At 55.0% G+C, this 16,112-nt stretch overlaps 5 protein-coding genes across 5 annotated transcripts; 1 reads left to right on the top strand and 4 right to left on the bottom strand.

The window, feature by feature from the left end:
- Positions 1 to 1,410: 1,410 nt before the first annotated feature.
- BDP55DRAFT_547660 (uncharacterized protein) lies at positions 1,411 to 2,946 on the top strand (the record flags this gene model as incomplete). Its single annotated transcript, XM_060568764.1, has 3 exons — positions 1,411 to 1,615; positions 1,682 to 2,698; positions 2,903 to 2,946. The coding sequence occupies 3 exons, from the start codon at positions 1,411 to 1,413 to the stop codon at positions 2,944 to 2,946; spliced, it is 1,266 nt and encodes a 421-aa protein (XP_060432235.1).
- A 515-nt stretch (positions 2,947 to 3,461) lies between these two features.
- BDP55DRAFT_547576 (acyl-CoA N-acyltransferase) lies at positions 3,462 to 4,957 on the bottom strand (the record flags this gene model as incomplete). The annotated part of the gene is made up of 3 exons (XM_060568752.1): positions 3,462 to 3,824; positions 3,923 to 4,769; positions 4,833 to 4,957. The coding sequence occupies 3 exons, from the start codon at positions 4,955 to 4,957 to the stop codon at positions 3,462 to 3,464; spliced, it is 1,335 nt and encodes a 444-aa protein (XP_060432234.1).
- Positions 4,958 to 8,339: 3,382 nt separating this feature from the next.
- BDP55DRAFT_547815 (SAM-dependent methyltransferase) lies at positions 8,340 to 9,329 on the bottom strand (the record flags this gene model as incomplete). Its single annotated transcript, XM_060568779.1, has 1 exon — positions 8,340 to 9,329. The coding sequence occupies one exon, from the start codon at positions 9,327 to 9,329 to the stop codon at positions 8,340 to 8,342; it is 990 nt and encodes a 329-aa protein (XP_060432233.1).
- Positions 9,330 to 10,133: 804 nt separating this feature from the next.
- On the bottom strand, positions 10,134 to 12,033 carry BDP55DRAFT_692207 (AMP-binding enzyme; the record flags this gene model as incomplete). The annotated part of the gene is made up of 4 exons (XM_060577079.1): positions 10,134 to 10,480; positions 10,543 to 11,249; positions 11,303 to 11,579; positions 11,637 to 12,033. The coding sequence occupies 4 exons, from the start codon at positions 12,031 to 12,033 to the stop codon at positions 10,134 to 10,136; spliced, it is 1,728 nt and encodes a 575-aa protein (XP_060432232.1).
- A 2,086-nt stretch (positions 12,034 to 14,119) lies between these two features.
- Positions 14,120 to 15,236, bottom strand: BDP55DRAFT_47738 (acyl-CoA N-acyltransferase). The gene is made up of 2 exons (XM_060567629.1): positions 14,659 to 15,236; positions 14,120 to 14,492 (listed from the first exon to the last, which is right to left on the bottom strand). The coding sequence occupies exons 1-2, from the start codon at positions 15,041 to 15,043 to the stop codon at positions 14,188 to 14,190; spliced, it is 690 nt and encodes a 229-aa protein (XP_060432231.1). The 5' UTR covers positions 15,044 to 15,236; the 3' UTR covers positions 14,120 to 14,187.
- Positions 15,237 to 16,112: the final 876 nt, after the last annotated feature.

The raw sequence follows: 16,112 nt of genomic DNA, 5'->3' as shown, positions 1-16,112 counted from the left end.
TCCAGCAACAACACTGTCCGGCCATACATCATTACTACCAAGGTACTCGGTAGAAGCAAGCAACGGAAAGCAAAGGAACCCGAGATGGGAAGAAGGAGAGAATTACAGTTTTTTTTTTCTCCATCCTTGAATTCCGAACATTGCTGCTGCCCACTGAAAACGAGGCGCAGTCTCAGGTCCAACGCGTACGGAGTACCCGTACCTTGGTGCTTGGTTTTCTTCTTTCTGTTGGTCTTCTCTAGCCTTGTCATCTTAGGTTGCCAATGCTTGTGTTTGTTAGGTAATGCTGATTAGATCCCAGCCCAGCCAGTCCGCTTCAGACCCGGCGCTGGGAGTGGCTTGCATGTCTCTGAACGGATCTGATAACTTTAACTCCTCCACCATCTGATAATTATCGGACCCCTCCAAAAAAAAAAAAAAAAAAAAAAAAAAGATTCCCAAAACCGTTCTACGAAGACATCCCCGAACAACCGATCCGAGCAAAAACAGCCCCCTTGAATTTCAACAGCCGCCAGGTTTACGACGACGGCAATTTCAAGATCCGCGCAACTTTGCCCATTTTATTCCTCCTCCTCCAAGAAAGTCACAATGTAGCACTCCAATACATACATACAATAGGGGAATGCCCTTTTACAAATTCTCCCAAACTCCCCGGTGCCCAACAAACCCACCCAGCCATGCCGTCATCTCCGCTGTCGCTTTCCCTCCCCCCTCCTTACTGACAGTGACGCCGCTGGTGCGAGTGTCACTCTCAGTCCCGTCGGCCCCTTGACCTCGTCTTCCCTCTCTCCTTTTTCTCCCCCCTTCCTTGCGATCGCCGCCATGGCCAAGCGGATCCTTCGCCCAGCACTCTCGGCTGCAAGGCGTCTCATTCTCCGAGCCAGCCCTCGGCTCGACCTGCCCCTTTCCTCGTGTTCGTGGTCGCTCTCCTCCTCCTCCTCCTCCTCCTCCTTGGTTCTGGCCCAGCCTTGGAGGAGGGGTGAATCTGGCACTGGGTCCTCCTTGTTGGGAAAAGGACTCGTCGTCGTCGTCGGTGGTGGTGGGATCCAACAACGGGCAACTTTAGCCAGTCTCAGCAGCGTCACCCGCAGACCAGCACCAGCACGCCAGCAACAGCTCCGGTCCGATGCAGGCCCTCCGCTCGGCTTCCGGCGGACGCTATCTTTATGTCTGCTCTTGTCCATGCGAATGTTCTCGTCCGCAACTGCTACTGCATCTGCATCTTCACTCCCTTCCCTCGCCTCTACTTGCCTCCCTCTTCATCAAGCCTCGCCGCTAGAGTCCTGTAACTCCAACCGGTCTTATTCTTCCTCTTCCTCCTCCTCCTCTGCATCGTTCCCTCCTCCAGACGTAGTAGTAGATTCCCGTTCAAGTAACGACTCCTTTACGTTTCCGACCACAGCAGACAAGATGGGCTCTCTTCCTGGTGCTATCCCTCCCTTCAAGGTCTTCGTCATCGGAGGTCTCTCCTACGCCGGTGTCTCTACCACCTTGAACCTGCTTGACCTGAGCAGCGGCAAGTCGCCTCGTCTCGCTCACGTTCCCTACGAGCACCACCCAGACTTCAAGAACGTGCCCGTCGAGATCACCCTCGTCGACGAGCGTGATGGCTTCTGTAAGATAGATCCTGAAGCTTTTCAGACTGTGATCACAACAACCCCCACTAACAAATCAACAATAGTCCACCTGATCGGCTCCCCCCTCGCCTTCGCCGACTCCAACTACGCAGCAAAGTCCTGGGTCAAGTTCGAGGACATCGCCTCCCTCCAGCGCCCCAACGTCCGCTTCGTCCAAGGTTCCGTCTCCAAGGTCGACCCGGCCACCAAGACGGCCACCGTCCTCGACCACGCCACCAAGCAGCCCCAAGACTTTTCCTACGACTTCCTCGTCGCCGCCTCGGGCCTCCGCCGCGTCTTCCCCGTCGTGCCCCAGTCCCTCACCCGCAAGCAGTACCTCCTCGAGGCCGAGGAGCAGATCCAGGCCGTCCGCAACGCCCCCGACGGCGTCGTCGTCGTCGGTGGCGGCGCCGTGGGCATCGAGATGGCGGCCGAGCTCAAGCTCGTCGAGCCCGACTCCAAGGTCACGCTTGTCCACTCCCGCGACAAGCTCCTCTCCTCCGAGGGCCTGTCGGACGAGTGCAAGGACAAGGCCCTCGAGCTCACAAAGGAAGCCGGCGTCAACGTCCTCCTGAACCACCGCGTCAAGGAGACGCGCAAGCTCGAACCGTTGGCAAACGGCCGCGCCCGCCACGAGATCGAGTTCACAAACGGCGACAAGCTCGTCGCGTCCGAGGTCGTCATGGCCATCTCCCGCAGCGTGCCCTCGACAGACTACTTCCCCGCCGCCGCAAAGGACGATGAGGGGTACGTCAAGATCCACGCCAACATGGTGCTCAAGGGCGACGTCCCCAACGCGGAAGACCACATCGCCGTGGGCGATATCTGCTTGTGGCCCGGCATCAAGCGGTGCGGCACGGCGATGCACATGGGTCACTACGCCGCCATCAACGCCCACCAGCTCATGCTGGCCAAGCTCACGTCGCAGGCGCACAAGCCCACGTTCTCGGAGCTCGGCCCCGTCGAGCCCATGATCGGTTTGGCGATTGGCAAGAAGGCCGTCGCCAGCGGGCCCGTTGTGGGGACTACGTGGGGTGAGGATGTCATGCACGCGTACTTTAGAGACGACCTCGGCTTTACCAGTGAGTTACTTTCTTCTTTTCTTTTTGGGTGTCTTCTTTGGTTGTGTCTTTTGCATCCCACCGACACCGACCGGCCTTCCCTGTCTACTCTTCTCTCTTCCGTGTTCCTCTGCTCCTCTCTTCCACACGCCCCCCCTCCCCCCTCCGACCCCATCGTCAGTAAGAGATTAATTGCTAACCGCTGCGTGCGCGTCTTTACCATAGTCTGCTGGAACCACCTTGGTCTCGGAAAGGCCCCCGACTCTTGACTCTTGAGTTCTTTATGAGCAAAAAAATAAAAAAATAAAAGAACAAACAAAACGGATTATTTAAGGGTTTCTTGGGTTTCAATGGTGTTCTTGGGAGTAAAATGATGACGACCAAGACGACGACGCAATAAAGGTCCGTCTTTTGGGTAGTTTAGACTAAATTGGCTAGACTTTTTTTTTAAATGCAAATGATGTTTCTCATGAGTATCTTGAGCATTGTGTTCTTTTCCTGTGTAGCTGTCAAGACTCAGCACTACCCAGCGAGGATTAAATGTCACCGAGGTTAAATCAGATCAGATAAGATTGAAAAAAAAAAAGAAAAAAGACACCAAATTCTGCATCAACAATGACACCTTCCTAACTTCATCTGCATGCCTTCTATGTACATTAATCCACGCCCACATACCGTAACACTTTTTAGATCAACAAACTAATCCACACACACACACACACACCCCAGTCACCCATCATCTCATAATCTCAGTCTAACTAATCCGTACCACAGTCGCTTTCTCCTACAACTTGGGCACAAGCTGAATCCTCATCCCGCCCACAACCTTTTCATTATCCCCCAACGGACAAAGCTGGAAGAAGCGCTCGCGCGAGCACCGCACAAAGGCACTCCGCTTATGCGGCAGATCCACAAACTTATCCAGCCCGAACCCGTGCATGAAGTCGTACATGAGCACCGTGTCGTTGGTCTTCTTGGGCTCGCCCACGACCCACGAGGTCCGCGGGTCGTCGAGGAAGAGGAAGTGCATCAGCGAGGACCACCACGCCGTCACGCGGTGGGGTCCGCGGAAGCGCACGTCGCCGACCAGCGAGTGCCGGCCGCGGTCCCAGTCTTGGGCGTCGTAGTAGCCGCCTAGCTTGTCCTCCTGTGGATGGTTTGTTAGTGATTTGTTTGTTTGTAGGTAGGATGGAAGAGAGAGTGAGAGTGAGAGTGAGAGTGAGAGTGAAAGAGAGACAAACGCACCTTGGCCCAGTAGACCTCAAAGTAAGCAAAGAAAGTGTCCTCCCACGCGGCAAGAATGGCAAACTGGTGCGGGTCCTCGTCAATCTTGCGCAGGTACTCGCGGTGCTGGTCGAGCGTGCCCGTCTCGTTCCACCCCTGCGACACGCGCGGATCATTCTGCCACTCGTGGAACAGACGCAGGTGCTCCGCGTTGCGGTAGTCGAGCGCCACCATGCTGAACGTCTCCTTGAGATGCGGGATCCAGCGGCTGTACACCGTGGCCCCCGGCGCAGGCTTGGCCGGCCGGATCGGGTGCCACGCCTGCTGGTAGAGGTTCGGGTTCGACGGGTCCGAGGCCGAGACGGCCGTCATGGTGTGCTGGAGGGGGGTCAAGGGGTACGAGGAGAGAGGGTTATCGAGGGCCGCGGGGGATTCCTGCGGGAGCCAGACGGGACGGGGACCGAACGGCGACCCGGCGCCCTGCCAGAAGGCGGAGCGGAGGAGGACGACGGTGGACTGCTCCGCGGACGCGGCGGGCTTCTGGGCGTCTGTCTGGGTAGGATGCTCGATGGCGAGGAGGACATCGCGGAGCTGCTGGCCGAGGACGTCGGCGCCGGCGCCGCGGAGCTCGAGGCGGACGAGCTCTTCCGCGGGGCGGAGGACGAAGATGACGTAGACGAGGAGCCAGGCCTGGGCGAGCGTGGGCTTGGTCTTGCCGTCCCACGAGAAGACGGCGCTCGGGGAGCGGCGGGCGCGGGCCCAGGCGCTGTTGTTGGAGTCGGCCGGGAGCTCGCTCGACTTGAGGTCCGCGGGCTCGGAGAAGTAGAGGTTCTCGCTGTGAAGACGCTCGGGGAGGGGAGTCGTCTGCCTGGTCTTGTCCTGGGCGGCGGCGAGGGGCGCGAGGCGGTAAAAGTGAAGACCGCCCTCTGACGTCTTGCCGGCATAGGTGTCGTGGTTGAAGGCGCGCTGGACGGCGTACTCGGCGTGGTACGGGTGAGGGAGCTTGATGAGGCTCTCGCTGGAGGAGACAGCGGACAGAGAGATTGGTGCCGACATGATTGCGGTTGATGTGTGATGTCTGTTCCCAAACTGATTGATTACAGTGGAAAACGAATTGGGAATAGGAACAAGGCTTTCCGAGGAGGGTATCAAAAACGTGAAAGGGGTTCCTCAATGCTTGACTCCAGGATTCTGTATACAGACAGACGGGAAAGCAAAAGTTCACGGAGAAAGTTGCCAAAGATTGAGCTTCGAGTTCGGAGCTTCGCGGGCATTCATGTCACCACCGCCTACTCCTTTGGAAGAGACATACCGAGTTAACGCCATTGGATCCCTGGTCTCCAAGAGTCCAATGCCCACAACCCTGGTCCATTAGCAAACGGAAGCCCACCGCTGAGTTGTCTGCGTATCTGCCATGCCACGCCATGCCTTGCCATGGCTCAATTTTTTTTTTCTTCAATGGGCTGCAGGGCGCGCGACGCAAGAGAGCTTCAAGCGAGGAAGCAAAGCGACTGGTAGCTCCAGCCTCCAGGATCGGCCCATGACATCGTCTCCAGCACACCATCCATCACAAGTTCTGGGACACGGGGTGGTGGTCAGAGTGAAGTTCAACGGCGGGGTACACTTGTACCTTGACTCCACGGTAGCTCTGGGGCGTGTGTTTATATGCGAAGGAAAAGGTACAAAAGAGTACAAGAAAGATCAAGGTACGCGGACATGGTCGAAGTTGCGGGGGGGTCCTCATTCTTCACCCCTCCATCACTAAGGTAGTGGTCCACGGCGAAACGCCGAGACCTCGGGCCAGAAGGGTTCCCAGGGTAGGCGACGAAATGCTCCGAAGAAAAGTTGAGTTCAACAGCCTGTGCCACCTTCAGAATAGATCTGATAAACAAGATGGCGTTCTGGGTTGATCGAGACGGGGCCCGTGGCGGTAGTCCCCTCGTACACAGTAGACTTGTAGTTGATGTGTTGCCGTCAATTGCGTGCGTGGCGCATAGGTACCGGCGTTTCCCCCCACCCCCCCTTCTTTTTTCTTCCTCCAGGGAAGGTGGCTGCACCGACCTGGTCTTAGCGGATCTGATAACTTTATTAGAACCAAGTTCGGCCATAGCTCCGGCCTCGGAGCTTCGTGGACCCACTCAAAGCCGACCGGTGGCCGCCGCAAGCTGGATGATGGATCTGATAAGATCAAGGCAAATTTTTTTTTCTCTCAAGGGCGGGGCAGCGGGATTAGACATACTGATACGCTAAGGCTGGTTTCGATACTTGCAGCATGGTCCACTGCTTCAACATCCCGAACCTACCCGTTGATCCCATCATCTCATCATCGAAGAGGGTGTGTGTATAGAAATAGGTAGCTCGCGTGGGGTCGGATTCGGTCCAAGTGGCCTGTTTGGGCAGATCCTTGGGGGAAAAAGCGCACCTCATCAGATCAGGGTACGTGACTCTCTTCGTCTCCACTACGTCCCATCCCCTGCCACGCCTGCTTACGCAATAGGAATCGGGACACCTTCAGCTTACTTGCAAGCTCTGAGAATTCACCTGTGTGCTTCGATGCTTCTGCTTCCGTCGGATCTTGAGCCGTTCCTCGATCGGAGTCTCCCCCGCCTGCCAAGTCACATCTGCCGCCCGTCAACCGCGCCGTTTCGTCATTGAGGCAACCTGCGCCGCCGGCTCTAGGCTTGCTTGAAAAGTTCGTGATGTTCTCGAGAAGTTCAGACGGCCATGGGGTTCATGAACCCGCCAGCGCAGTAAGGGGTTGCTCCGACCGGTTGTGTACCCACTGGCAAATGCACCTGTTGTCCACAAGAAGCTCCACGCCCATAATCCACTCTAGAGCAGCTCGACTCCACAGAGATTGATAACTTGGCCAGCCGCCACGCGATTCAGAATGTGGCATCGTACTCGTTTCTCGGCCAAGGCGCTTTCGTGACGGGGTTCAAGTGGGCTAGTTAATAGCGTCGTTGATCTCAAAGCGTCGAAAGGTATCTTTTGCAAGTAGCAGATCGACCAAAGCCGGTTCGTCTTCCTGCACGTCGATGGCTGAGACTTTCTGCAGCTCTTGCACTGGACTTGCAACAAGTGCCCTGCGGCAATGGACGCTGCGGACCGATGTACGCCACCCAGATCACCGTTAACACCGACTGTCATGATTCGCCAACGCCCGCGAGAGTCCCATGGTTTTGTCATTGACTGCTGAATGTTCCACATCGAATGGCATTCATCCGAGAAGTCTTCTCTCGGGTCTTCGGGACATGCCATTGGATCCTATGTCCACACAGTGCTGTAGAGAATGTCGTATTGCACTCTGTCGGGTCGATGTATCACGTCGTCTCGTTCGTCTGATATCCTCATGGCCCTCCTCAGTGGTTTCAATTGGGGACGCATCTGACTCTGGGGCCTTTCCGAGCTGATGGAAACTTGCGCATCCCTTTCAAGGTTAAAGGCGTCCTCGGGATCCGGATACCGGAGTCCGGCCGGATAGTCGCGCCGAGACGATCCCCAATGATCAGGTCTGTGGGCATGTGTTCGGTTGTAAGTGCAACTCCATAGGCTCTCGGCGGGTGTCCAAGATGATGGAAAATTTTGGGCCCTTTTCACGGAGATGAAGAGAGGAGGCCAAGGACTCGAACAGGTGGCTCATGACGAGATTCTATTGGAATGGAAAGCACGAAACGTACAAACAGGAACCTGTAGCAAGTACCCCAATTTTGGTAGTACACTAATGGAGCATATGCCTTGTCTTGCCTTGCCTTACTTTACACTGTTCATCGGCGTTATGAGCAGGAACGTCGTTTGAGGTAGTGGGCAATGTAAGAGAAGGTAGGCGCAAACTGTCTCAAACTTAGTAGTTGGTGAGTCCTTCTGTCTTCTTGGGGTGACATTGTTGTTGAGGGAAGGAGCTTACGTTGGCGGTTCCGGCGAGGATAGTTCTCTTCCATGATAAATTGTACACCATCCGGCGGCCATGCTGTTTTCCTCCCTCCCCTTTTTGAGTGAATACAGCCATTTGCTATATTGCTAAAGTGCTCGCCTCCACGGTATCAGCGCATCTACCTGACCGTACCTCTGCACATTGTCTAAGGTAGCCAGCCTCTGTCCACAATTGTTTCAAATCTCACCATAGTCATTCCCCCCACGAGCTTCTGGTAGATACTGGGACATGCGCCAATTTCTCTCAAAAAAGTCTCATCCCTTCCTTCATTCGGAATCGCACGTTGAGCACCCCATCTATTTAGGCGTCAAGCAGGCGAAAGAAAATAGGGGTTAAATGCTGTTGGCGATGGGACGTTCTTGATGATATGGACCGAAAACAATGGTCAGGCGCATTTGAAAATCGTTACTTGACATCACTTCTTGGTAATCTTGATGCGTATCCATTTCTCCTATCTACTTTCCTCCATCGAAATCTGCAAGGTGATTGAACCCAACCGCCCGTTCAACGCTCCATAACAACCCAAACAGCATCCAAAGTCTCAACCACACCACCACCACCCTTCACCTCATCAACCGCATCCCTCACCCCCCTCATAAACCTCAACAACTCTTCCTCGTCCTCCTTCCGCAATCCCTCGTTGACAACCTCCCCAGCCCAAGAACCATCAACCACAGCCCCAACCTCCCAGCGCCCATCCAACAACCCAGGCGTATCAACAACCCCTCTCTCTCGCACCTTCCACCCAGCCCTCTCAGCCAGCGCCACAATCGCCTCGGGGGCAAGCGCACCGCGAACGTTGCCCTGGTCCAGAGTAAACCCCTTCTCCGCTCCCGCTCGTAACTCATAGAACCGCTTTTGTGCCGCAACGGCGAGTTCGTGGGGTTTCTGGGCTGGGGTACGGGCTTGGAGTGCGTATTCTGCGAAACAGAGCTTGGAGATGGGGGATGCATGGAGGGATTTGAAGAGGGTGGAGATGGCCTCGCTAGAGGGAAAATACCATAGCGAATGGCAGAGTGTCGCGGCGTCAAACACTTCGGAGGGGTGGGATGCGAGGTAGGTCGGCGCGTCGGACTGGTGGAAGGTTATAGATGCGCCGTAGGGGGAGGAGGAGATGTGGGATTGGGATTGGGCGAGGGTGTAGGGGCTGCCGTAGTCGCCGGGGGCTGGGTCTAGGGCCGTGATGTGGCCTGCCGGGGCGGAACCCGGTGCGGAGCCCGGACCCGGACCGGCGGTGGTGTTGGTGTCACCATCGGTGGAGAGTGGGGCTACTGCGTGGGAGAGGACGAGGGCGGAGTCGCCTTGTCCGCAGCCGATGTCGAGGACGCGGGTGCCGGGGGTGATGGACCAGAGGGAGGCGAGGCGGAGGCGGTGGGTTAATTGGGGGAGGAGGACTTTGTGTAAGTGGGATGGGTCGTGGGGGTAGGATTTTGCGAGGGAGAGTAGGAGAGCAGAAGGGGATTGAGAGCTTGGTTCGGTGTTGGATTGAGACATTGCGGGATGTGATGGTTTTGTCTTGTTCCTGTTGGATGTAGTAGCTCGTGAATGTGGCTCGGTTGCAATCTCGGACGAGAATCTGATGGACGCTTGGGAAGTTGAGGACTACTGCGGTGGTGATTTGGTCGTGATTCTAATTGGAGTTGGAGTTTTGTCACTTATATTCAGCATTCAGATCCATGCTTTGCGCATACCTACCATACACGTCGAAATAGTCTAAGCAACCCACTGAAATCACTAATTTGGACCGATTGAGTCTTACAATCATACCCAGATGAATAATCTACAGTGTTATGAAAAATACCGACCTTCCTAAATGAGACCAAAAAAGCTTGGAAAACAAAGTCATAGATGACTGCAGTCGAATTTGGCCTCAATCTTAGACCCTAAAATTTTTGGCCTCACCAAAGTGGATTCCGCCAAGCCTTGATTGGGTAAGCATGGTCCTAGTAAGTCGATCTCGAAAAAGGCAGCCGAATGTGACAGAAGGATGGCATGGAAAACAATTTAGCCTTTGAGAATACAGATAGCGGAAAAAACAGAGTTCCAGAATGACTTGCACAAGCGCATCCACCTGGGAGCATGAAGGGGAGAAAAGAAAGTCAATTCAACGACACGTTCAGTAATCCTGTAGGGTTGTCGCAACTGTCTAGTGAGAATCTAAGCCAAAAGCCAAACCATCGCCTGACATAAGATGATAACAATGAAAATGGTAAACAAGACAACTTTTGTGTGGTATCACTCATTGAACACACTCCACGCCGCCCTCGGCAAGGCATCCTACCCATGAGGACCACAATCTCACAACTTGGCAGAGACGGTTCTGCTCTTCTTGAGAATCTCGTCGCCCACCTTGGCAATCTCAAACTTGCGCACCTTGCCGCTGCCCGTGAGGGGCACATTGGCCGGCACGCCGTCCTCGCCGAGCCAGAAGACGTGCGCGGGGCTCTTGTGGCCGCCGAGGCGCTGGCGGACCCAGTCCTTGAGCTCCTGGAACGAGGGCTTGCTCGCGTTATCGGCGCGCTGCACAAATGCGGCAACGACTTCGCCGTAGTGCTCGTCCTTGAGGCCGACGACGATGGCCTGGGAGATGGACGGGTGGGCCATGAGGCGCTCCTCAATCTCGAGCGGGTAGATGTTCTCGCCACCTGGGGGAAGAGACGTGTTAGTACCTGGTGCAGTAGTCGAGCGATGGACGTTCATGACTTACCTCGGATGATAATGTCCTTGAAGCGGCCGGTAATTGAGCAGTATCCGGCGTCGTCAAAGACGGCCTCATCACCAGTGTGCAGCCACAAGACACCGGCAGAGTCACAGACCATGACCTCGTTAGTCTTCTCCGAGTTGTTCCAGTAGCCAGCCTGCAGCTGGTACCCGGCCATGCAAAGCTCTCCGCGCTGACCCATCGGCACAACGTTGCCGTCTCTGTCGACAATCTTGGCCGAGGCATGGGGCATGAGCGTACCGACGGTGGTCAATCTCTTGCCCAAGGCATCATCGGTGAAGGCGTTGAAGCAGGTAGGCGAGGCCTCAGTCAGACCGTAACTGCTGGTGAACTCTCTCATACCGAGACGGTTGACCATCAGCTCCATCAGGTATCTGGGGACAGGGGCGCCAGCCACAATGCCGGTGCGGATCTTTGATGACTTGAAGTCATCGGGTGCCGCCTGGAACAGGGAGTCGAACATGGCAGGCACGCCGTGGAGCGCTGTGCAGTCCTCCTCGAGGATGGCCTTGAGCGTCGCCTTGGTGTCGAAAACTTCCGCAGGGTAGACAATCTTTGCGCCGTGTGTGATGACAGACAGGAGACCGAGGACGAGACCGAAGCAGTGGAACAGGGGAGGAGGGCAGCACAGCACGTCCTCCGGGGAGAGGCGCATGCGATCACCAATGAAACGAGCGTTGTTGACGACATTGCTGAACCCAAAGTTAGCCTCTTCAACCTATACAAACAGCTTGAGCACACTTACTGGTGGGTAAGCATGGCGGCCTTGGGACGGCCAGTAGTTCCACTGGTGAACTGAAGGTTGCACACTTGATGCGGCACCACCTTGCTCATGGCCAGATGAAGCTCTCTCGGGCTCTGTCGTGAGCTCGATTTGATGAGGTCATCGTATGTCTGGTATCCGCTCGTATCGCCCCGGATCATGATAATCTTGGGTCCATTGATCTTGTTTGCTATTTGGCTCAAGAATTTGGTGTTGTCGAGTCTGCCAATCTGCTTGGTGGTGAACAGGATCTTGCATTCTGAACAACGGAGTTAGCTCGGAATAAGAAAAAAACCCTGTCACGTTGGTAGCTAACCTGAGAACTCAACAGCGTAAATGGCCTCGCTGGGGGTGTATGTGTTGTTCAGAATGACGAGAATAGCACCAATTCTCGAGACTGCGAAGAAGATGGCGGCGTATTGTTCGCAGTTGCCTGCCATAACACCGACTCTGTCACCGGCCTTGATGCCCATCTCGAGCAGGGCCTGCGCGAGCAGCAAGCTCTGCTGGTTGAGCTCATTGTATGTCCATCGTGCACCGGTCCAAGGAATTACCAAACACTCCTTGGTGCCGTGTTGGTAGGTCTGGAGCTCCAGTAGCTCGCCGAGACTGAGGTCAACCAGCGGAGGATCGCGGGGCCCATGGAGGATAGACAACTTCTGCGCGGGAGCCAAAGGCTCGGATACCGGGGCTGTTGATGCTTCTGCGGCCATTGTGTCGATAAAGAATTACTGAATAAACGTCCAATTGCTTAACGAAATTACTACTGAAGCCAAATCCGACGTCTTGGTCTTGGTCGAAATGGTTGTCTATGGCAAGTCCAGAAAAATGTCACCGCGATCTTCGTGCAACGCGGCCATCCTCTCGGGTCGCATGGCAGAAATAACTGGCCTGGGTCCAGATGGGAGAGACGACCCATGTCCAAAGGGCCCTGCATCTGCGTCACCGAGGAACGGCTTTCGGGGATCATCTGAATCCAGCAAGGAGGCAAGCGGCAAGCGAGGTTTCTTCACCCCCCGCTGCCGCTGGACTGGGCTTTAGCCCGTTAAGGTGTTGGCCGTGCTGCTTTGCCGGCCACCAAGACGGGGCGCCACACAGCGGGACGTTGCGAACTCGCGCGCAGGTATCCGTACGGCGCAGAACCTTAGCTGGGATTGCTTCTTTTTAATTCGGCACGTTTGGGTATGATTTTTCACCTAGCCCAGCGCATGCAGTCAGCGGCGGGCTAGACCGAACGGGCAATTGTTTCACGACAAGTACCTAGAGTATTCCTGAGTGTTGAGGGGCGTATACGAAGAGTAGGAAAGGCCACTCGCGTCATGGCAGGGCGACTCGATTGGCGATGCGAGGACACACATAGTGACACACCAAAACGAGCAGATGGGTTTGATGGGGCCACGAGACTTGGTGGACATTGTGTGCCTGCCAGCGAGCAGTACTTTGTCGCGTATTCGTGTGTATTCGTGTGTATTCGGAGCACTGACAGCGAGCCTAGAGCGTGGGAGAAGTGGGATCGCGATGGATCGCAAGTGTGGGTGTGTCAGAGTAAGGTCCAAGGATATTCTTGACAAAGTTGACATGTGTGATTGCATTGAATGTGGAGGAACTTGGGAACCGAGTCTCAAATTGGTCAATGGCGTTTGCAGCTCCTTCCCAAGTTCCCCTCCGTCACCAGATGCGCTGAGACTGCAGCCACTCAGAAAATGGTGAGACCCTACATGGCAGCCAAAGGGACCCCGTAGTACCCGCCATAACCCTAGTGACCACCTCGGACAGGTTCGGTTCTCGATCTAATCAATCAAATCTTGGATCAGATAAGATTAGGGGAGGAGCATTTCACTCACGTTCTTCAGCGTGCAAAATTTTCTTCTCACTCCCACACCTTAAGGTACTCCTCCCTCAGCCTCTCACACACATCGTCTATGGAGTACACCTACCTCAGAGTCACTGGACCCCTCCTTCCACATTTTCTCCAGCATCGTAAGGTACGGATACTCCGTACCCGTACCTCTTCGTACCAACGCAACTTCGTTCCTCCCAAAATGTCCCGCTGCATTTCTTTCCCTCACACCCTCCCAGTCACGTAGTCTCCGACTTCGGGACAATTCTTCAGATTCCATCACCCTTGAAGATTAACTCCACGCCAATCCACCGATCGACGCCAACTCGCCTCGCCAAAGACGTCAGGTTGCATTTGCCCACCCCCCTTCTTCGTCCACCTTCTTACCTTGGGGCTCATGTGGGCAGACGGGCAGATGGGCTGGAAACGAGCAGCCAGTATCGGTACCTCTGCCTCTAGCCTCTCCCCCTCATGCCATGATTCCATCTGATACTAGTCCATCGCCCATTCATCGCCCATCATCCATGGACCATCACCCGTCGAGTCTCGATCCCCTCCCATACCCGACCCCATGAACCACCGTACCACCCCCTCATCCCGTTTCCTCCCACTTGCAGTCGTCGGGTGCGGTGTGGCGCGTCCCTCGGCCACGCAGGGTGCCGGGCCAAGCAACTCTTTTTTTCATGCAAACAAGGGCATGGCTACGATTCTGTCAAATACAATACAAAGCCAAGCCAAGCCATGCACCATCGCACAATCATCCAGGTACAGACAACTCTCCTTTCTTCAGATTGACTTGCAGATTTGCCTCGTCTTGGCCTTTCTTGGCACTCTGTCTCCTGGGCGCTTCTCGTCTTGGCGCTTCCAGAACATCCAACGTCTAAGTCTATGACACTCATTGAGTCCTTCTTACACAGGATCCTCTAAGGCTCCAAAAAGGTAGTATCTGATATTCCTGCTGACATCGCAGGCTCCATGAGCACACTGCATCGAGCCGGCCAACACAGCCACACACAAAAAAACATGCTTATTGGAAAGACGGGTATCCTTGAGCACGCCACTCTTCGAAAGTCAATCCTTTGGCCGCAGACGGCATCTTCACCATCAGAGGCACTTCAACGTCCTTCTCCTTGCCCACCAGTCCTCCGCGGTGCACGATTTTGTCTTGGAGCACTTCAAAACCTAGGCGTTTGTAGAGGCCGAAACCTTCTTCAGATGACTCGAGGTAGACGGGAAGTCCCGCCAGCTCGGCCATGTCGAGGCCCCATTTCGTCAAGAGGGCGCCTACGCCTTTTCTTTGGTGTTCAGGCTTCACTGCAATAATATGACAGTCTGTTCCCGGGGAAAACGCAAAAACGTGTGTCATCAGCAACTGGGGCTCACATGATCTGTCTCGAGAAGCCTGAAAAAAAAAAAAAAAAAGGCGCGAACAGGGGGCGGGAGGGAGGGAAGGATCGGGAAAATGAGGACGTGTTAATTCACGATGGGTCCCACTCACAAACGTATTTTCGGCCGGCCCAAAGCTTTTCTTTGGCTGCGCTGAGCGGGTTGATTAACTCATCGGCGCGAGCTCTCTGCTCGCCTTGGAGCCAGACGGCGCCAGGACTCCTGTACTCGTCTGGTGTGCGCTCCTTCAGGAAGGCGTCCCAAAGGGCCATGCCGACGACCTCGCCAGTCTCGACATCCACGCACTTGATGGTGTACTGAGTGCTGGTCTTGTGCCAGTACTCGACAGTGTGTTTCGTGTGACCCTCACGGAAAGCCTCGTCAATCCCCGTCGGAAACAGGATGTCGAGGATTACCGACCCCTTGAAGGCCGCAAAATAGGCATCGTACACCTGGGTGATGTCGGGGATTAAAGCGGGTAGAACGGTGAGGCCCATGGCGTCTGAATGGAAAGCCGAGAAAGGGCAGAGTCAAAAGGCAAGAATTGGCGAGAGTTTCCTTTCGAGTAGCGGTCCGACTTGACTGAAACCGCGGTAGTCTCTCTGTCTGTCCGACTGTCTGGCTCGTACCGTCTCTGGTTGTCTTGCGATCCTGGGCTCTTTGCGTCTGTCCACGTCTGTGAAGCTGTTCCGAAGTGGGATAGATGGCGTTCTATGGTTCGTTCGCAACAAGGAAAGTGCGTTCTTTTTGCTAATTGTGCGTCAACGGCAACGAAGGCCAAACAAATCAAGATCAAACGATAGGTCGGGAATCTCGGTTCAGGCAACGCAGCAGGACGGAACTTTTTTGCCGGACTACCACAGTGCGTTGGTGGTATGAGTATTTAGGCTGGGGACTCGTCTGAAGACTTTTCCCTCACGGAACTGGAACAGCTCCGAGCAGGTCGGTCCCGACGACCGGTAGAATCCTCAAGGAGATGGAGAGTGACGGGACTCGCAATGCCAAGCACTGTATTCGCAAAAAATACAATGGGGGGTTGACGCGGCAGTTCTCGATTAATCCCTGAAGGGGATCGTAAGGAAATGCCGCAACCGTTGGGACTTGGGGAGTAGTCCGCCGTCAGCGGCACCGTAGCAGGAAAGCCCCAAGAAGGGAAACAAGCAGCGTTGCCCTTCATGGATAATGGGCTTGATGAGCGCTGACTGGATGACGCAGAGCCGTTATACCCATCTTTAGGAAACCCTTTTGCCCGTTAACCCTGTGTGTGTATGTGTGTGTAGGTGTGTGTGTGGCAGTGTGCGCCTACCTATCTTAGCTAAGGGCCCGATTCCTCTCACACTTCATAGTAGTACTGTGTTAAAAAGGCCCAGTTTCCTCCTATACTATACTAAGTACAGTAGCAAGTGCTACCTTACCTTGGGGCTTGGGTTCGGCTCTCCCCCTCCCCTCCACATGTGAGGCGGGACACCTTTACTTGTCAAGAAGAGGTCACGACATTGCATGATCCGTCAATATGTTCGTCACATCCTGGAAGGACTAGGAGTGGACGATGGGCGCGTTAAAGTT

Source organism: Colletotrichum godetiae (genome assembly GCF_030913485.1).
Source record: "Colletotrichum godetiae strain CBS 193.32 chromosome Unknown BDP55scaffold_11, whole genome shotgun sequence".
Classification (NCBI taxonomy): Eukaryota; Fungi; Ascomycota; class Sordariomycetes; order Glomerellales; family Glomerellaceae; genus Colletotrichum; species Colletotrichum godetiae.
Note: the sequence above shows the minus strand (reverse complement) of the source record. Positions and strands in the feature narration are given on the sequence as shown.

What these genes read in the sequence shown, in the direction of transcription:
- BDP55DRAFT_47738 (XM_060567629.1), bottom strand. Translation starts at nt 15,043, where the DNA reads ATGGGCCTCACCGTTCTACCCGCTTTAATCCCCGACATCACCCAGGTG. An exon ending in GGCCGGCCGAAAATACGTTT is followed by an intron (nt 14,493 to 14,658) that starts GTGAGTGGGACC and finishes CCCCGGGAACAG; the next exon opens with ACTGTCATATTATTGCAGTG.